This window comes from Micromys minutus, assembly GCF_963924665.1.
Source record: "Micromys minutus genome assembly, chromosome: 19".
Taxonomy (NCBI): domain Eukaryota; kingdom Metazoa; phylum Chordata; class Mammalia; order Rodentia; family Muridae; genus Micromys; species Micromys minutus.
Window position 1 is genome coordinate 15,135,503 of NC_137954.1, and position 18,002 is coordinate 15,153,504.

Genomic DNA, 18,002 nt, shown 5'->3' on the forward strand with positions numbered 1-18,002 from the left:
AAGAGACACATGTTAAAAAAATGGTTGAGCTACTTGTTAATTTAGATATGATTGTAAGGAATGGTGCAGAGACATTGATATACAATATGGGTTGTCCAATTTCCCTCAAAAAGAATATCTTTCATAACTATACTACAACATCCCAACTGGAAAATTGACACTGGCAAGGTCCAGATTTTAAACAGTGTGTGTGTGTGTGTGTGTGTGTGTGTGTGTGTGTGTGTGCGCGCGCGCGTGCGCGTGCGCTGTGGTCTTTTCTAAACATATTGTTTAACAGAAGCATCAGATAGAGAACTTGGTCATAAATTCAGTGTTACAAATGACACTTGAAGGCTGTTGTTTGCATTCATATAGGTCACACAATTGAATAATAGCACCAATAGAGAGAGAGCATCTCACCAACAAAAACTCAACCACCAGCATTTTACCTGCTGACATGTGCTCTCTTTTACCTCCTCTGCCTTTCTTTGCCCTCAAAGTTTTACTCTATACAGAAGAACTAAGACAGCCTAGTAGGGAAAATAACCAAAACGGAAGAGCATACCTTCCACATCAACCATTTAGAGATACAATGAAGGCTTACTTCTTTACAACTCAGATGCTGAATAAAGGTTTTGCCATCACACCAAGGGGCCTTTGAGTCTGGATTCCTTTTTACTCCAAGCTGGGCAAGGTGATTTGATCCACAAAGGCAGAGAAGGCCCTGCACACCTGCTCGGCTCTACCGTACAGCTCCATGTCCACCAAAGGCTGAAGACCTGAAACCAGCAGGGAGAGAAGGCTTTTAGGATAATACTACGTTGGGTTCTGAAGAACTATGTGACTACAGTTCTGACTCACAGAGAAGAATCAGATCCCATCTTTGATTCATTCCAGAGGATGCTGCCCTTTCCCTCAACAGGGAAGATAATCAGTACTTAACTTACTATAGTGTGTCCTATACATCCATCCCAGCTGCTAGAATGAATCTGTGGAACAGAAAATGCCCTGAAGACTGTTGAAACATTTTGCGACCTAAGCCCCAACACAAGAGTGGGTCCAGCCTATGAATCTGCTTCTAAATATCCAGGGGATTCTAGAGCACCTGACTAGGGATAATATGGTTATATTCTGAGACCACATCCCTGCAGCTAACAGTAGAGACCCCATCAGAAAGCCACGACTAGTCAAAATGCAGAGAGTGCAATTGTGAGGAGCCTAGCCTAATGGATACATGATACAGTACAACACCTATACATAAGGCTCAAGAAACATCAAGGCAAATAGAGAATGTAAGAGAGAGGCCCAGGATATATGTTGTGTTATGATAGTGTCTTCTATATATGACAGGAAGTTGCATCTATAGAACCTCAAACAATATGGCTGTCTTGTTTAAGACCTGAACAGAAACAGCACCAGCTAAAATGCCAATGTGTATGGAGGAAATCTCATGGGGCCCCACCCCTAGATGAAGAGCTTCAAGCAATTAATGGCCACTGGGTGAGTGAGGGAGAATCAGTCTTCCCCAGGAATGAGCTACTGAACTGGTTATCAAACACTAACCAGATAATCCTAAAGTCATATACATACAGCAGCACTATATGGACTTAGTGGGTTGTGCTTATACATTTGTTCATGTCATATATAGTACTATTAATAATTAAAGTAAAAGAGGCCATGACTCTGGGAGAGCAGGGTTTGAAAGTGGATATGAATGGGTCAGAGAGATGAGATAAATTAATTTAATTTTTAAAAAGGTTTTAGTATTCCCCCATGATCTGTTATAATAGGAATTGTGTGGTAAAACTAACAGAACTTGGCAGCTGTTGTTTAGAAATTTGACGTTTATAATCTTTAAAACAAGAGCTTTTATTTTTAAGAAATCTGTTCTTATTTACATTTAAACATTCCCTAACATGTTGAAGAGGTAAAGACACATATGTGTCGATAATTTTATAAAGTAAAATATCCTAAAATGTTATGCAAGATCACCTGGAAGAAAGAGTGTGAGTTGTGGTTATGCTAATAAACTCACTTTTTAGAAATGTCCTGTATTTGGCATTTTAATTTACAGTCAACATGTAACATGGCAGGGGCATAGAATGAGGACTCAGAAAATCCTTCCAGTAGTGTCATGGTTATATTGCAGCATATCTGCACTATTTTCTGTGGGATTCAAGGTGTTCTCTCCAGAATGGTTAAAGAATTTTAACTTAAAATTATATTTATTTGTTGAATAGTTGGCATATTTAGTTCTCTGTGTGTATGTGTGTGCGTGCATGTGTGAGTGAGTATGCACCTCAGCACGCCTGGAGGTCAGAGGACAACTTGTAGGACTCAGTTCTCTCCTTCCTCCATCTAAATTCCAGGGATGGAATTCAGGTTATAGCTCTGGGTGGGAAGCTTGTTACCTTGATGAACCATCTCTTCTCTCCCTGACCCCCAAGAAAAGCTTTAAATAGAGTGATTCAGAAGCAGGACAGCAGAATCCATTGCATACACAAGAGTTTATCTTCTTGCTGTTGTAAGCTTCTTCAAAAATATGTTTTACAAAAGCCTAAGATATGACTCAAGAATCTAATACTTTCCTTAATGCATACTTTTAAAACATACACACATACTACATATTACACATGCTCACACACATGTACATGCATGCCCACACATACACACACGTATGCATATGCATATACACAATGCGTGTACATGTATATACACACAGTCATGTATAACACACATGCGCACATGAACCAAATAACTGGTTATGATCTTAGGTAAAAATGTGTGTGGTGAGGGTGTTGAAGTAATATAGCATAGATTAGAAAATGATAGTCCAGAGGAAATCACAATACCAAAAACTATTTCTTTAATTATAATTTAAATCAGAATTGTGCTAGAAGGCTATCAGAATGGTAGAAGTAGGAACTAAAAACTATTGAATCGTCTAGTCTATGATTATTTTTCTGGAATAAATACTGAGATACTGAGCCCCTGTCCTTCTAACAGCATTCAAGCCAACCAAGTGAATAAACACCCCATTTCAGTATGGTGGTATTCTATATTTTTCTTTAACATATTTCTTTCACCAAGTAGCTTTTGGGCTATAATAGTTTTAGCTGGTAGTGTTACTTTCCTTTGAGCATTTTGAATGCATCAGATGGTTTCTCTCTAGCTCGAGAAATGTGTTTATGGTGTTATTTTGCCAAGTTCTTAGTTCTCTTTTGTATTTGACGTCTGATGATTTCCCTAAATGTGTCTTGTCTTGTTGTGGGCTCCTTTGAGTTATTTTAATTTGTGGTCTTCTGGGCCTTATTGTGGTACTCCTTAGTCTTTCTAATACTTGAACTTTGGAGATTGTGTCTTTGGATATGCTTTCTGGTTTTCTATTCTGACCCTAGAATGTATGTAACAGATACAGTGGTCTGCGTGGCTGCATCCCGCACCTCCCTTGAGCTTTCTGGTCCCACTGGCTGGCCTCCTCTCCTGCCTCAGATAGTCCTCCCCCACTTCTCACACGTGTACTAGTATCTGGTGATCATTTTGCATTCTCTGTCAGGCGATGTATATATGTCTCCTTTTCTGGGGGTCCAGTTCTGGAGTTCTGCCGTGTGGTTTTGACTGGACCAGGTTTCTCATCTCCATCCTCTCCATGCTAATAACCACACAGCCCAAAACAAAAACAAAACAAAAAACCCACAACTCTCTCACTCTTCTCATAAACTCTCCCTGGAGTCTCACGGGAAAGCCCCGGATTCATAATACGTGTCAGGAATGTCTCAAATTTTCCTATCAGTCAGAGCTTCTGGTTTTGTTGTTAGAAACCTCTGGCTATGTGAAATGGAAAAAAAGTTTCTTTTAGTCTTGCATGACAGGTTTTTTTTGTTAAGTCTCTACCACCACTAACAACAATAAAAGCAGTGCTCACACTTCCAGTGAAAGGATCTCAGTAGTTGTACTACTGAGAATATAATTGGAAACATGATATTTTAATACTTCAAATTGTTTAAAAAGTTAGATAATTGTTATTGCATATTATGTATTATTAGGTCATTTGAATTTACTCTCGACTTTTATGATTTCCCTTCCAATAATACAATGATGTTTGTATAAACCCATATGAATAAATTTATACAAGAGATCTTGATAATATCTCTTAATTATGCAATCCTTTATCACTACTTACTCAACCAGATCTCAGAAGAGTTAGTGTTAACCTGTACACAATTTCAGTTACTTGTTGCACCAGATCTCAGAAGGGTTAGTGTTGAGCTGCACATAGTTACATAGTCAAACTGGTTTCTTTCAGAGCAAGAATGTGGAATTTTGTACTGAGTGTGGGGAAGGAGCAGACCTTGGCAAGTGCTGACCTGTTGGCTCACTGCATCCCTGCTTTCCAGTCACTCCCTACTGCTCCAGCAGCACAGCTTCTGCCTCCCCTGCACACAACAGAGACAGGTAGTGGCCAGTGGAGGGCAAAGCAGAGGAGCAAGAAGAAAAAGAATTTACCAGTGTAGAGAATTCCAATCTCAAATGGAAAGAAATAACAAATGAGATAATAATGCTAGAGGTTATATGTTTTTTCCTTTTATCATAAGAAAAGAATATTAAACACTTCTTCAAATCTAACTTTTTTTAAAAATGGTTTTAACCTAATTCATTTGCTACTAACTTCCAACATTCAGAGGTTTGGGGACCTCCTTTTATATAACTCTCTCTCCCTCTTCCTCTCCCTTTTTCTCTCAGTCTCTCCCTCCCTCCTCCCCTCTCTTTCAATTAAACTCCCATGGTCTCTGGAAATCTCATTATCTTAGATACTGATACTGAATGATTCTATTCGGTTAATATAAATAGTGGCCTCAAAATGATCACCACATTTTCTGTTTAAATGACCTTAAGCTTCAAAGTAAAATGAAGGTCATCTTCATTTACAAAATGTGGTAGTTTCCTAACAAAAGTGTCATCTACGAAGGCAATCAACTCCTGGGCTAATTGCCATACCAGATGAATTTAGTGACCTTCTGTCTGGGCAAATTTTAGACTATTAAATGCCAGTAGTAGGTATTTCTCACTTTTAATAACAATTCTGTCTTTAAAAGAACAGTAAAATGATGAGAATCTTTGTGCTGTTATCTGGCGCTTCTGTTAAAATCATGGAAATAAAAACAAGTGGACAATAACTTAATTTAGCTGCATTTCCCACACGTTCATGGGTGTGGTTATCATACATCTGGCTCTGCTTGGCTTTAGGGTAATTTTGGTAAGTCTGTATAGATAATGTACAGGTTATGGAAGATATTTTTATATAATCCAGACTACCAATGGTGAGGTGGAGTTTGAAGAAAAGATTAGATGCACACCAGACTGAAATAAGGATAAAAATGTAAATAAAGGGTTATGGGGGATGGGCACAGTGCTTGCAAAGCATGCAAGGGCCCAGGCTGACTTGCCCCTCCCCCCACTATATCAGTTGGCAGTGATGGCACACATCTGCAATCCTAGCCCTGGGCAAATAGAGAAGCACAAGTTTAAGGTTTTCTTTCCATACATAGCAAGTTTTAGGTCAGTCTGGGCTACACAAGACCCTGTATCTAAACAAACAAGCACACAAACAACCCTTTAGAAATAACTTGAGCCGGAAGATACAGAGTGAGGAATGCTAGCCATGCAGTTAACACACGTTAACTCATGCCTCCTGTGTGCACATCCTCATGCCCCATGTGCACACATCCTCTCATGCTTCATGTGCACACATCCTCATGTGCACACATTCTCATGTGCACACATCCTCATGCCCCATGTGCACACATCCTCATGCCCTATGTGCACACATCCTCATGCTCCATGTGCACACATCCTCATGTGCACACATCCTCATGCCCCATATGCACACATCCTCATGTGCACACATCCTTATGCCCCAAGTGCACACATCCTCATGCCCCATGTGCACACATCCTCATGCCCCAAGTGCACACATCCTCATGCCCCATGTGCACACATCCTCATGCCCCATGTGCACACATCCTCATGCCCCATGTGCACACATCCTCATGTGCACACATCCTCATGTGCACATTTTGGAGGAGGTTTGAGGTGGTTGGTCAGTGAGGAAAAGGTGTTTACTGCACAAGCAGAAAGACCTTAGTTTAGATCCCTAGCACCCACATAAAAGATCTGGGCATGGCTGCACATGGGCCTCAGCCCAGAGGAGTAGCAGCACAGGCATAATATGCACTTGTTGGGCACTAGCCTTCCTCCAGGTTCAGTGAGAAGCCTGCCTTGAGCGAATAAAGTAAGTAGTTATGGGGTAGGACACTGATGGTCTTCTCTGGCCTCTGTGAGTGTCTGCAGATACCCTACCACCAACATACCACAAGCATATATTTCACACACACACACACACACACATACACACACACAAATTAGTATTTTTGAATCATAAGAATATTTATACAATAATGCACATTTCCTGTAAGAACATCTCAATGGTTCTGCTGTGAATGGAAACAGGTGACATTTTGAGAATTAAAAGTACTTTCTAAACCATTAGGCAATTCTAATTATACATTACACATGATCATATCAAGCAAACTTAGTAACATACTTACTCTTTGATGATTTTCTTTTAAGTTTTATATTTTTCTTTTGATGTTATAATGATGATAAATACATATAAACATAGTTATATGTACAGACCTTGATAATGTCACTTAAATATGCATTAACTTTTTACCCTCAGGTATGAAACTGGACAAATGTTAAGATATTAAAATACACCATGAGGAATCTAAAGCCAACACTACAGCAACTGCATTTATGGGGGCTGACCCAAGGAAATGGTTTGGAGTTCTGAAGCTTTCATCAGCTTACTGGAAAATGGAAGTAAAGCAAAAAGCAAGGTAAACATGTCACAAACTCCAGTTTCTAAAATAAAGCCCAATCAGTCAGTGACATTGTACTGAGGAGGTGAATTGGATCTTGACTTTGTTTTGAATACTAAGATCCCAAAGATGCTTGGGCAGAACCATAGCACAGGATCTTGCGTTGGTGTAAGAATCAGGCATAAAAAGTTCTCCTCCTGTCTTTGACCTGATATCACTGAGAATTCATTTCTTTTTACATTATGACTGTGACTTCTAATCTTTCTACTATAATACTTTCTGTTCTATTGACTAGAGTCTACCAAGTTCTGTATATAGTTGACATTGTCACATGCCTAGGTCATAGCTCTAACTGTCATGGGCTGATCTGTGACCCTCAAAGCCTCAAGTTTATTAAATTCTAATCCTAGAACCTCAGAATATGACTATATTTAGAGACAGCAATTTTAGAGAGGTAATTACAACACTAAATAATGGACTCAGTGGGTTGCGTGCATGTGTGTGTGTGTGTGTGTGTGTGTGTGTGTGTGTGTGTGTAAGACAATTAAGTTAAAATGATGTCATTGGGGTAACCTTATTTAAATATGACTGATGGATGTAAACATAAACAGACTGAAACTATATAGACATGGGTGGAAGATGATAATGAATGAATGAAGGAAAGAGACCTCAGAAGAAACCAGTACCAATGACACTTTGAGTTTGGGCTTGTGGCCTCCAGAACAGAGAAAAATCATCCTCTTCCCCCGCTTTTCCCCTATACTGCACCCTTTATGCCCAGCCCCTCCCTCTTTCCTTTCCTTTCTTTTTCTTTTTTTTCTTTTTTTCTTAAAGATTCTTCCTTACTCATTTTTCTTTTTCTGTTTGTTTACATTCCCTACTGTGTGGCATCTATAGAAAACATAACTACTGAGAACTTCTTCCAGTGCAGAAACACAAAGCAATACCATTTCCACTCTCATACAAGTCTCCAGATCTTACAGATCCTCTATTGGGAAACCATTAACCACAATATATATATATAGATAGATAGATGTATTCTAAATAGAAAGAAGACATTGTGGTTATAAAACAGTCTTAGTAGAGTACCAAAAGCCTTTATAACTTAGCAATGAGTTATGGGTGATGATATACAACTTAGAACAAAGAAACCATATTCTATCACACTAGGACAGGAGCATTATTGTTCTCATTTCAAAATGGTGACACTGGGCTGCTCGGGTATGCATGATTTCAGATTACGAACAACAATTGCGTGTTCAAAATAGTAAAAATTTACTACATGCCAGATGCTATTGTAATGTCTCAAATGACTGATAACCTTTAGTGTTCATGGTGATCTTATGAATTAGTCAATGACAGGGACTGAACCCAAAGACTGAGTCATGTTATGAAGTTTGGCATTTAAACAAGTGGAATGAGCTCCTGGCCATCACCCTCTTTTGGCTCTAAAATCCCTACATGACTGGGACTCCTTAAGGGTAGGGAAGACTTCTGTGAATCTAAGCATAGCTTAGACTACATAGGCAGTTCTAGGCCAAGCAGGACTACATCCTGATAACCTGTCTCAAACAAACAAACGTAAAGAAAGAACTTACAAGACAAAACCCAAAGTGTCCCTTACCTGTTGGCGAGTGTAGGTCAAAGGCATCAAGGAGTCTGGGCAACAGTGCTTGTAGCTCCTCATCTACCAGGCTGTTCTCACTGAAGCAGTCCAGCTCTTTTCCTGGTGAAGGTATTTGAGCAGGGCTGCTTACTTCAGTAGGAGGAATCTGGAGAGTGTCCTGCAGTTCCTCTTGGTGAGCGGATGGGGAATTGTGGCCTTTCATCTGCATCTTTTGTGGGTGACTTTGTAAAATGACCTCTGGGGATTCAGAGTCTGGTAGAACTTTACCTGAACTTGCTTGACCTTTGTGCTTTCTATTCTCCTCCGCAGAGTTGGTAAGAGGTTTCCATTCCAGACCATCTCTAGTGATGCTCTTGATGTGGGAAGAGTCACCTCCTTTCCATAAGCCATCATTTCGTAAAGAGTGGACAATCTGGGGTACTGTGGTTTGAGGTGAAGGATGGAGTGGCTGCAGCAATGCCTGGGTAAAGAAAACCTTCTTTAGGGAGAAATCATTTACTGCCTCCACAAATTTATTAAAGTTCAGCATCCCAACCACACTGGTGACATGCTTTGGTTTTGTTTGGCTAGTTTTGTTGTTGTTTGCTTTCTACTTTTGACATATCAATAATATTATTTGATGCTGTTACTTCAATATAAATCTAAAAGTGTGTAAGACTGGGCCTTGCTCAGGTTGTAAAATGTTTCAGAAACAACCCCAAGAAATTTGGAAAGATGTCTAATTCTGATTATGTCTGGTTCTAATGGTGTCATAAGGAATTTCTTGAAACACACTCATGGTGATTGACAGGCACAACTTATAAGAGTGAAACATGCTCCTAATGATAGGCCTCAGAGGTGTGTTGTGGGGGACTTCATGAGAAGCTGGAGACACAAGATTTTAGGGATATATTCTACTGTTTTTAGTTTGGGACCAGGGTGCTCAGGAACCTAGAGACTCTTGTTGGAATCTGTAGAATAAAATTATTTACATACTAATTCTTTGAATTGTATGTCTATACTGAAATGTATGTTGATAGTTTACAACCAGCAATAGTGAGTGTAGACAATGCTGCCACAGCAGGAACCCAGATAACATCAAAACACAAAACTCATAGGAAACTATCTTATGCTGGTATGATTAAATGTAGATAGCTGCAGCTGGTCCACTTAGGACAGCTGATGGAGGTGCATATGATCTCTGGAGTCTGTCTGTCTAGTTCTGGCCTTGCTTCCATGTCTGGAGAAACCTTCAGGGACCCTGAGAGCATCCTTGTGGAAACCTTCAGGGGTACCAACACTAACCAACTTGGAACCATATCTGACTACCCACCCTTTTTGGACATGTCAGCCACTCCAGTTGGGTCTGAATGGAATACGACCTGCAGAGTAGGGTACACCCAGGACACAGCTTGTAGAATAGGGTCTACTTGAGCCATAGCCAGCAGAGTCTGGTACCCTGACCTCCATTTTCTGGCCCATGCCTCCCACCACCTTGCTGAGAAGCCCTGCTGCTATCAGGACCATCCAGCCAAAACCAGGAAAAACCACATGCCTAAAGGACAGCATAAAAACACAAGCAAGAAAAATAGAGTAATATGGCACCACCAGAGCCTAGCTATCCTGCTACAGGCTCTGAATATCCTAATGAAACTGAAGCACAAGAAGAGATCTTAAATTCAATCTTATAAAAATGATAGAGGCCTTTAAAGAGGACATGAATAAATCCTTTATGGAAATATTGGAAAATGCATTCAAACCAGAAGAGGCATTAAAACAGGAAGCAAATAAATATAAAAAACACACAACCAAACATGAACAATATGAATAAGACTATCATTCAAAACCTGAAAAAGGAAATGGAAGAAATAAACAAAATACAAATTAAGACCATCCTGGAGATGGAAAACCTAAAAAAGACAACAGGAATTATAGATGCAAGCAACAGAGAGAATCTCAAGCATAGAAGATGCAATAGAAAAAAATGCATTAGTCAAAGAAAATGAAAAAAAATCTAAAAATTCATATCACAAAACATCCAGGAAATTTGGGACACTATTAAAGGACTAAACTGAAGAAGAAGAAGAAGAGGAGGACGAGGAGGAGGAGGAGGAGGAGGAGGAGGAGGAGGAGGAGGAGGAGGAGGAAGAGGAAGAAGAAGAAGAAGAAGAAGAAGAAGGAGAAGGAGGAGGAGGAGGAGGAGGAGGAGGAGGAGGAGGATGAAGAAGAAGAAGAAGAAGAAGAAGAAGAAGAAGAAGAAGAAGAAGAAGAAGAAGAAGAAGAAGAAGAAGAAGAAGAAGAAGAAGAAGAAGAAGAAGAAGAAGGGCTGCGTTGTCTCGCCTCAGTGAAACAGAATGTGACGAATCCTGCAAAGACCTGATGCACCATGGTGGGGTGATGCCCAGGGAGGGCTACCCTCTCAGAGGCAAAGGGGGAGTAGGGGGACTATGAGGGGGGAGCAGGAGCAGGGGAGCATTTGTGATGTAAATAAAGAAACAGTAAAAAGAAGCTTAACTTAATATCTGCTGGTATAGCAAGAGATACAAATTTTAATTCTTTTTTCAGATTTGTGTGTAGTGAAATGGGAAGTACCCACCAAGTATCACAGATGCGCCCTGAAACACAGGCATTGCCTCTCCTGCCGAGGAAAGACCGACAGATTATGTTAGGCTGGGACATTAGGAAATAATTTTCCGGGGGGAAGAAAATAAATGTGACACTGCAGAGAAAATTATTAACTCTGTGGTCATAACAGTCAGGGATTCAAGCAATAATTAAAATTTTAGAAAGCATGTATCTGCCATGGGTAAGCTGAATAGCTTTTCAATTCTTCAATGTTTTTCTGACATGGGACTTTTTCTTCTTATCTTTCTTTCTTAAAAAAAAAATGTATAATGAAATTGGCAAGCTTTAGGAGGTTCAGCACAGCTCGGTGAGTCAATATTCACCACGTGGCCAATATATATTACAACATGAAACATGGATAGTTCCACTCAGAGAGCAGCTAGAACACTGGAATTTTAATAAAGCCGAATATGAAACAAACACGTCTTCAGATCTTATAACACACCTACCCTTTCGAAAACAATTGCTTTTTATGTCTGACGCTGTGTCAGTGGATAATACATTAGTTATATGAAAGGCTACATACAGCAAGATTTCTTTCTTCTTCTTCTTCTTTTTTTTTTTAACTGCACCTTTATGGAAGACTAGATTTTTTCACACAACTTAAGTTAACCTCTCCTAACAGATTGCTTACAGTGAGGAACATTCCGTTTTCATTAAGTCCCACATTATAGAGACTGAACAAAGCACACAAACCATTGACACCCTTCCAGGCTCTAAAAACATCCAGTTATTCCTCGAAAATATTATGTATATAATAGTTTATCAGTGTCATGTCTCAGTTAATGAAGATGTTTTTGGAATACTTCTCCGTCTCTGTTGTTGTTACTGACAGGATAAAACAGCAACAGAGATAAAGCATCCCAGGAAAGTCCTCTACACCCTTTAACAATGTACAAAGGGGTCAGAGGCCAAATGCTATACGGGAGCACTTTGAGGGAAGCGCTTTGAGGGGAGCATTTTGGGGGGAGCACTTTGATGGGAGCACTTTGAGGGGAGCCCTTTGCTCTACTGTTTCCTCTGTGTAGCAAGACTACTGTCTGGAAGAGGGACAACATCGTGGGTGGAAGGGGGGGCAGACTTGGGGAGATGGAGGGGAGTGGAAGGAAAGAGGCTGGTCCAAGTGGTGTGTGAGGTTTTGCGAAGCAGCCCTTTTTTGGTCAAGGCAGGGGATACTTGAGGTTGACAGCAGCTCTCACATTTGTACCTGTAGGTCGCGCCTCATCTGCTGTAACCGTGCCTGTAGGTTGTCTTGGTTGGTCGTGAGCTCCCGAATCTTTGCTTCAAATCTGCAGTTCTGTTCTTCCTGTAAGGTGCACGTGCCTTGCAGTTTGTGCTTGTATCTATGTAACTGTTTTCTAAGGAGCCTGGTAAGGAAACAGGTTTACATAAAAGCAGAGTATGGTACCTACAGTTCAGCGAGAGCTCAGCTGGTCCTTCTGGTGGGCAGCCTGTGCCTTGACCCCCATTTAACTCTATCAACACCACTTGCTGCTGCCTCTCTGTGGGCAGATACCCTTTGTGTTCATTACATGTTCCTTTCAACTAAATATTTCACAGGCATTAACATCTTTAGAAAGCTCACTAGGCCTGTTGGATTACTTTGGACAACACGGCTTAGCGCTGACTTACATTTACACATTGCCCTTATTACTGTGTCTAGAAATACCCCATCTGCGAAGGCAATTCACTTAGCACGAAGACTGGTCCTGTCACATAATAGGTATGCAATGAACACGGTCTTGTTCTTTGATCGGTCCTGTAGAAGTTTCATATTTTCCCTCTGTAACTAAGCACACTGAATCCTGTGTGTGTGGGCCTGGAAGGCCTGTGTGAGGGCACAGTTTCATTGAGTCCCCAGATACTGAAGACTAAGAAGTTGTCACTGACAACTGGATGACGCTCTTTCAATGTATGATCAGAGACAGAGTCAGGGCCCTGTGACGCTACCAGACACTTCATGTTGCCTCTCACGGAGTTTACAGTTAAGTGTCCATCTCAGGCCACTTCTGCTGTTTCCTGAAAACCTGGGCCTCCAGCTGTTGTTCCGTTTCCTTCCAATCCCTTGAAGGTATGTCTTTATTGACTGCTGTACTGTTTCAGGAATTAAGTGTTAATAATCCCAAATTCAACCTATTATATCATGTCACACATACATCCGAGATGTGTGCTGTCTACAGACCATCAATAAAAATGCTGATGCACACAGCCAAACTGGAGCCCCAGGTTTTCATTCCTTTAAATACATTTGTCTGATACTTTAGTATGCTTTGTAGTGGTAAATATTTTATCAGGTTACAAGTGATGTCTGCAGCAGATATGGATTACATACAGGGAGTAACGTAGCCTAAAATCATTTTTGAAAAGCTACAAGGATTTTTTATTTATTTTGATTGACAGGGTCTCACTATGTAGCTCTGACTGTCCTAGAATTCACTCTATGGACCAGAATGGCCTCAAACTCAGAGAGATCCCCCTGACTCTGTTTCCTGAGGGCTGGGACTAAAGGCATGCAACACTATGCCTGGCTGTGTGTTTGTGTTTGTGTGTGTGTGTGTGTGTGTGTGTGTGTGTGTGTGTGTGTGTGCCATGATGGGCATGTGGAGGTCAGGGGACAGCTTGCAGGAGTCAGTTCTCTCCTTCCAGCATGTAGGTCCTAGGGATCAAAGTCAGATCAGCATGCTTATGTGACAAGTATATTGTCAACTGAGACTTCTACACAGCCCCTCTTACTCTCCCTTCAAGTAATGACCTCAGGTGATCAAGGGTAAAACGGTACTGTACCCAGTTAGATGATGTCCATTAAGCCTAACTACTCACTCAGCGTTAAGTTGCCTTTTTAAAAAAGACCTCACATTGAAATATAAGACTTCCTTGCTTAAATAATTTTTCCAATTAAAAGGGGGAGTTCCATTTTTCTCTATAGAAATGTCTCTATGAAAGCTCAGGGTGGAGCTCCTGGCTTGGCTCAGCTGCTGTCACATATCCACATGAGGTTCCTGTCTTCTCAGATGTCTACGTGTGGCTCTTACCTTCTTTCCCTGTGCAAAGCATTGACAGAGTCACGGGTCCTCCACAGTTCATTCTTCATGTTGACTATGGTCTAGAGAAGCAAGAAATTGGGAAAATAATTATTTTAGTTTGAACTTAAGCACGTTTAAAAAAAAAAACTGTCATTTGAGCATGATAACGGATGTATCTTTTATAAAATAAAATGCAGTGTTTTATAAACTAGCTGATGTTTGGATTTGTGTCCAAGCACAATGATGCAAATATTAATTTCTGAAAAGTAGAGTCATTCAGCCTAATTTACAAAGCCTAATTTATAAATATTATACATTAATATTAATATATTATAATATGTTCATATATGTTGATATAAAATACTGAAGTATAAGGGGTAAGTTACAGCAGTCTTCTGTGTTGCCCCCATTAGCTGCTTCTCTGAACTTTTAGAGTCATCCACAGAACGTGGTTGGGTCCTTTTAAACTTTGATCTCAGCCTCTCACTTTTTCCTTCAATTCTCCACATCTCTTTCCTCATTGTCTCCTAACTGGATGGCTACCAACAGCCATCACTTCGCTTTGGATGCACCAAGTCTTCTGAATGAATAATGGTGGTTCTACTCTTCCTTAGGATTTCCTCACTGTACTTTCTCGTGTCACATTCTACTTCCTGAGCTGCCACAAAAGGATCTCTGTTGACCCAACTCAGTTTGGTTGGGTCACAGTACAGAGACCCAGCCCATGGCTGCTACCCATCTGGGTAAGACACGGATCTCCCCATTTTCCATTTCTAGGCAACTATGGTTTTACTCTGAAGCCTCCCCTCCTCCTGTGAATGACTCAGAGAGGGCCTGGGCCCAGAGGAACACTGTTCAGATGATCAAAGGTGCGCATTGGGCAGAAAAGAAAAGGGACCATGGAAAGAAGAGAAGGAGCTATATACAAACATGCATTCACCTTTCTTGTCGGTGTAGACTCTCTGTTGCTTCCGAGTGAAAGGCTGTTATTTTTATTTAAATGTTCAAGCACAGCTTTTTACAGTAATGACCTTTATATTATTAATGTAAAAAGAAACTGTAAACACTTTTGCATCCATATTATCATATAATACATTTCTTCTGTAATTGACAAACATTTTAGGTTTCTATATGTAAATATACAACGGCGTTCACAGGCTAGATACCATAGTTTGTTGAGTTATTCTCCATTAAAGAGCATAAAACTTTTTTTTTTAATTTTAAAAAACTTTTATTATTAGTTGATTTTTTATTCGTCACTGAGGATGGGGCATGTGTGTGCATGGTGCCTGGGTGGACGTCAGAGGACAGGCTCCTGAGATTGGACTCAGGTTGTCTATCTTAGATGGCAAGTACCTTGACCCACTGAGCCATTTTCCAGGTGCCTAAGGTTGTTTTTAGTTGTTTAGAATTAGATGCAGCAAAAAAAGTGTGTGGCTTTCTTGTAAGTGTGTAAAAAGGCTTTTGGTTTGTCATTTTAATAGTTAGGCCTTACACATACATGTATACACACCTCCTCACACACAAATGTAGAGGAAAAGAATGGAAAAAAACTAACCCAAAACAAGTTACCCCTGAGAAACCAGGGTCAAAGTTCCTATAGCTGAAAAGAGCTCAACACCTGGTTCTTAGCCTCTCGGCACTGGTGGGTACACTGCCCACTCTCTGGGCATGGTTCTACTTAGCACAGCTGTCTTTTGGAAACTAATCTTTTTCTTGATTATTAAACTTATTTAAAAAGTGTTATAAATGATCACCCCCGATGTCCCCCTGAAGATTAGACTGCATCAGCGACGAACATTTTGATATTCTTCCAGAAGAATAATTGTTTCACAGCAGTATGAAAACTAACAGAGAAGTGGAAGAAACGGGCAGGTGGTCGTATATGAGATAGAGTTGTGTTTATGCAAAATAAACAAGTCCTAGACATCTGCCACATTGTCAGAGTGTAGCATTTCATTTACCCATTTTTACCTGCCATACCAGTAATAACAGTAAGTCCAAGAGCAATAACGGTAACAGGGTTGAATGGAAGCTGGAGGAGATGATGGGCAGATGTTGGGTATTTCATGGTCAGGATGGTGGTTGTGGTTTCATGGGCATATATCTGTGCATACACTCCACAGTGGTACAAATTAAACATGTGGTACTATGTGCTCCTTTTAATATGACAATTATACTTCAACTTCAGGTAAAGTATTTCAAACTCCAGACTCACATCTTCCTTATACTACTAAAATCATTCTAAATAAACCAGAAATGCACTACAAGCATAGGATTAGAGAAAGTACAAACTAGAACAAGGTAAGGAGGGAGGACGACATAGCAGGCCTCTTTTAATCTCCATCAGGGAAATAAGACAAGTCACTGTTAAAGTGTGACTGTTAAAAATAAAATATTCATAAGGAGTCATTCGATTTTTCTATTGGAGAGCTAAAACTATGAGAAACTACAAAGAGAAAAAATTCATAAAGCAAGCCATTCTATTCAAAAGACTAAAGGAAGCAAGGCTCTCTTCTGCCAAGAAAGAGGCAAAGTTTAAATATATTGACATATCGAAGTGAGACTCTGAAGGAGAGAGGCAGGAAATGGGCGGGACAGAAATGTAATGGCTTCTAAAGTACTTGGGGGAGGGGAGTTTTATTTCAATCAAGTTGAGAAAAATGAAAGCAGGTGAAATTATATTTTACTTTCTTGTTAACTATAGAATTAAAATGTGGCAATAGTTAATTTTAGCTTTAGCCAGGTTTCAGTGAGCTAGGAGTTGGAGGTGCTGGGTGTGTGATCTGGTGTAACTTTCTGAAAGGCAATTTCACAATAAGCATGATGAACTTTAAACTTATTTTCAACGACCTTTTTTGGTAATCCTTTTTTAGAAATGTACCACAGAGAGACAATAGGGCAAACTGTACATAAAGAAGAATGAAAGGAAGTTTTAAAAGTAAATTTTAAATTACAGTAAAAATCGGAAGCAACCTAAATGTCAGGGAAAAAAAGTTAAATGAATAGCATTCTGTCTATTTAAATAACCATGCAGATGTTTTTGAGGAATTCTGACAATGGAAAAATGTTCACAATATAATTTACATTGACACTTTGACAGTTTAATCAGTACATCTCAAAGTACGCTCTAAATGAAAATATTCAAGGGGAGTGAAGCTTATTGAAATGTTAATGATGCGTACACATGGATTATTTTCATTTTTTTAAACTTATTTTTTCCAAATTTTAGGTAACAAGTGTGCAGTCCGGGGAGAGGGTGGGCCGGGCAGCTTACAGCTGTGATCCTGGTACTCTGGAGGCAAAAGCCCAAGCACTGATATGGTTTTAGTCCAGTTTGGGCTTCAAAGAGAGACCATGTCTCAAAAGACACACACACACACACACACACACACACACACAAAATGTAATATTTTATGGTTGAAAGCATGGCTCCATAGTTTCCATTAATTATATTAGTATGGGATTAATTAGTTTAATAGGCCTTGATGCGTGCTTACAGAGTGGATGCTGTGCTTCTTTCTCTTTTGGACTTACCTGGTGATGTGGGTTGTCATTTGCTTGTAGAGGAGAAGATGGCCTTTGGCACAGGAACCTGATGCGTTCTGTGGCAGCTGTTTCCTCTGCTCTGGTTGAGCTTGCACACACTGGGGTTTTAGGGCCTTTATACTGAACACAAAGCCTGTTAGAATGCAGACTTTTATGAGGTGTTGGAGCAATTTTTTAATGATTAAGTATAATATTAAGGAAAATATTTTCTGAAAATGTATTTAAAAGATTTATTTGTGTGTGCATGCAGGTGCAGGTATATTTGCATGTGTGCCATTTGTGTGTGCCCAAAGAACCCAGAAGAGGATGTCAGATACCCTGAGCCTCAAATTACAGGTA

At 40.0% G+C, this 18,002-nt stretch overlaps 1 protein-coding gene across 1 annotated transcript in view; it reads right to left on the minus strand.

The window, feature by feature from the left end:
- Positions 1 to 654: 654 nt before the first annotated feature.
- The window catches only part of DYTN (dystrotelin), a gene marked incomplete at both ends in the record, with an annotated part of 46,838 nt that continues 29,490 nt past the window's right edge, over positions 655 to 18,002 (minus strand). The window contains 5 exons of the mRNA XM_080932975.1: positions 655 to 758; positions 8,485 to 8,947; positions 12,299 to 12,458; positions 14,124 to 14,194; positions 17,652 to 17,796. Coding sequence (XP_080789101.1) covers positions 655 to 758; positions 8,485 to 8,947; positions 12,299 to 12,458; positions 14,124 to 14,194; positions 17,652 to 17,796 — 943 coding nt within the window. The remainder of the gene's footprint in view (positions 759 to 8,484; positions 8,948 to 12,298; positions 12,459 to 14,123; positions 14,195 to 17,651; positions 17,797 to 18,002) is intronic.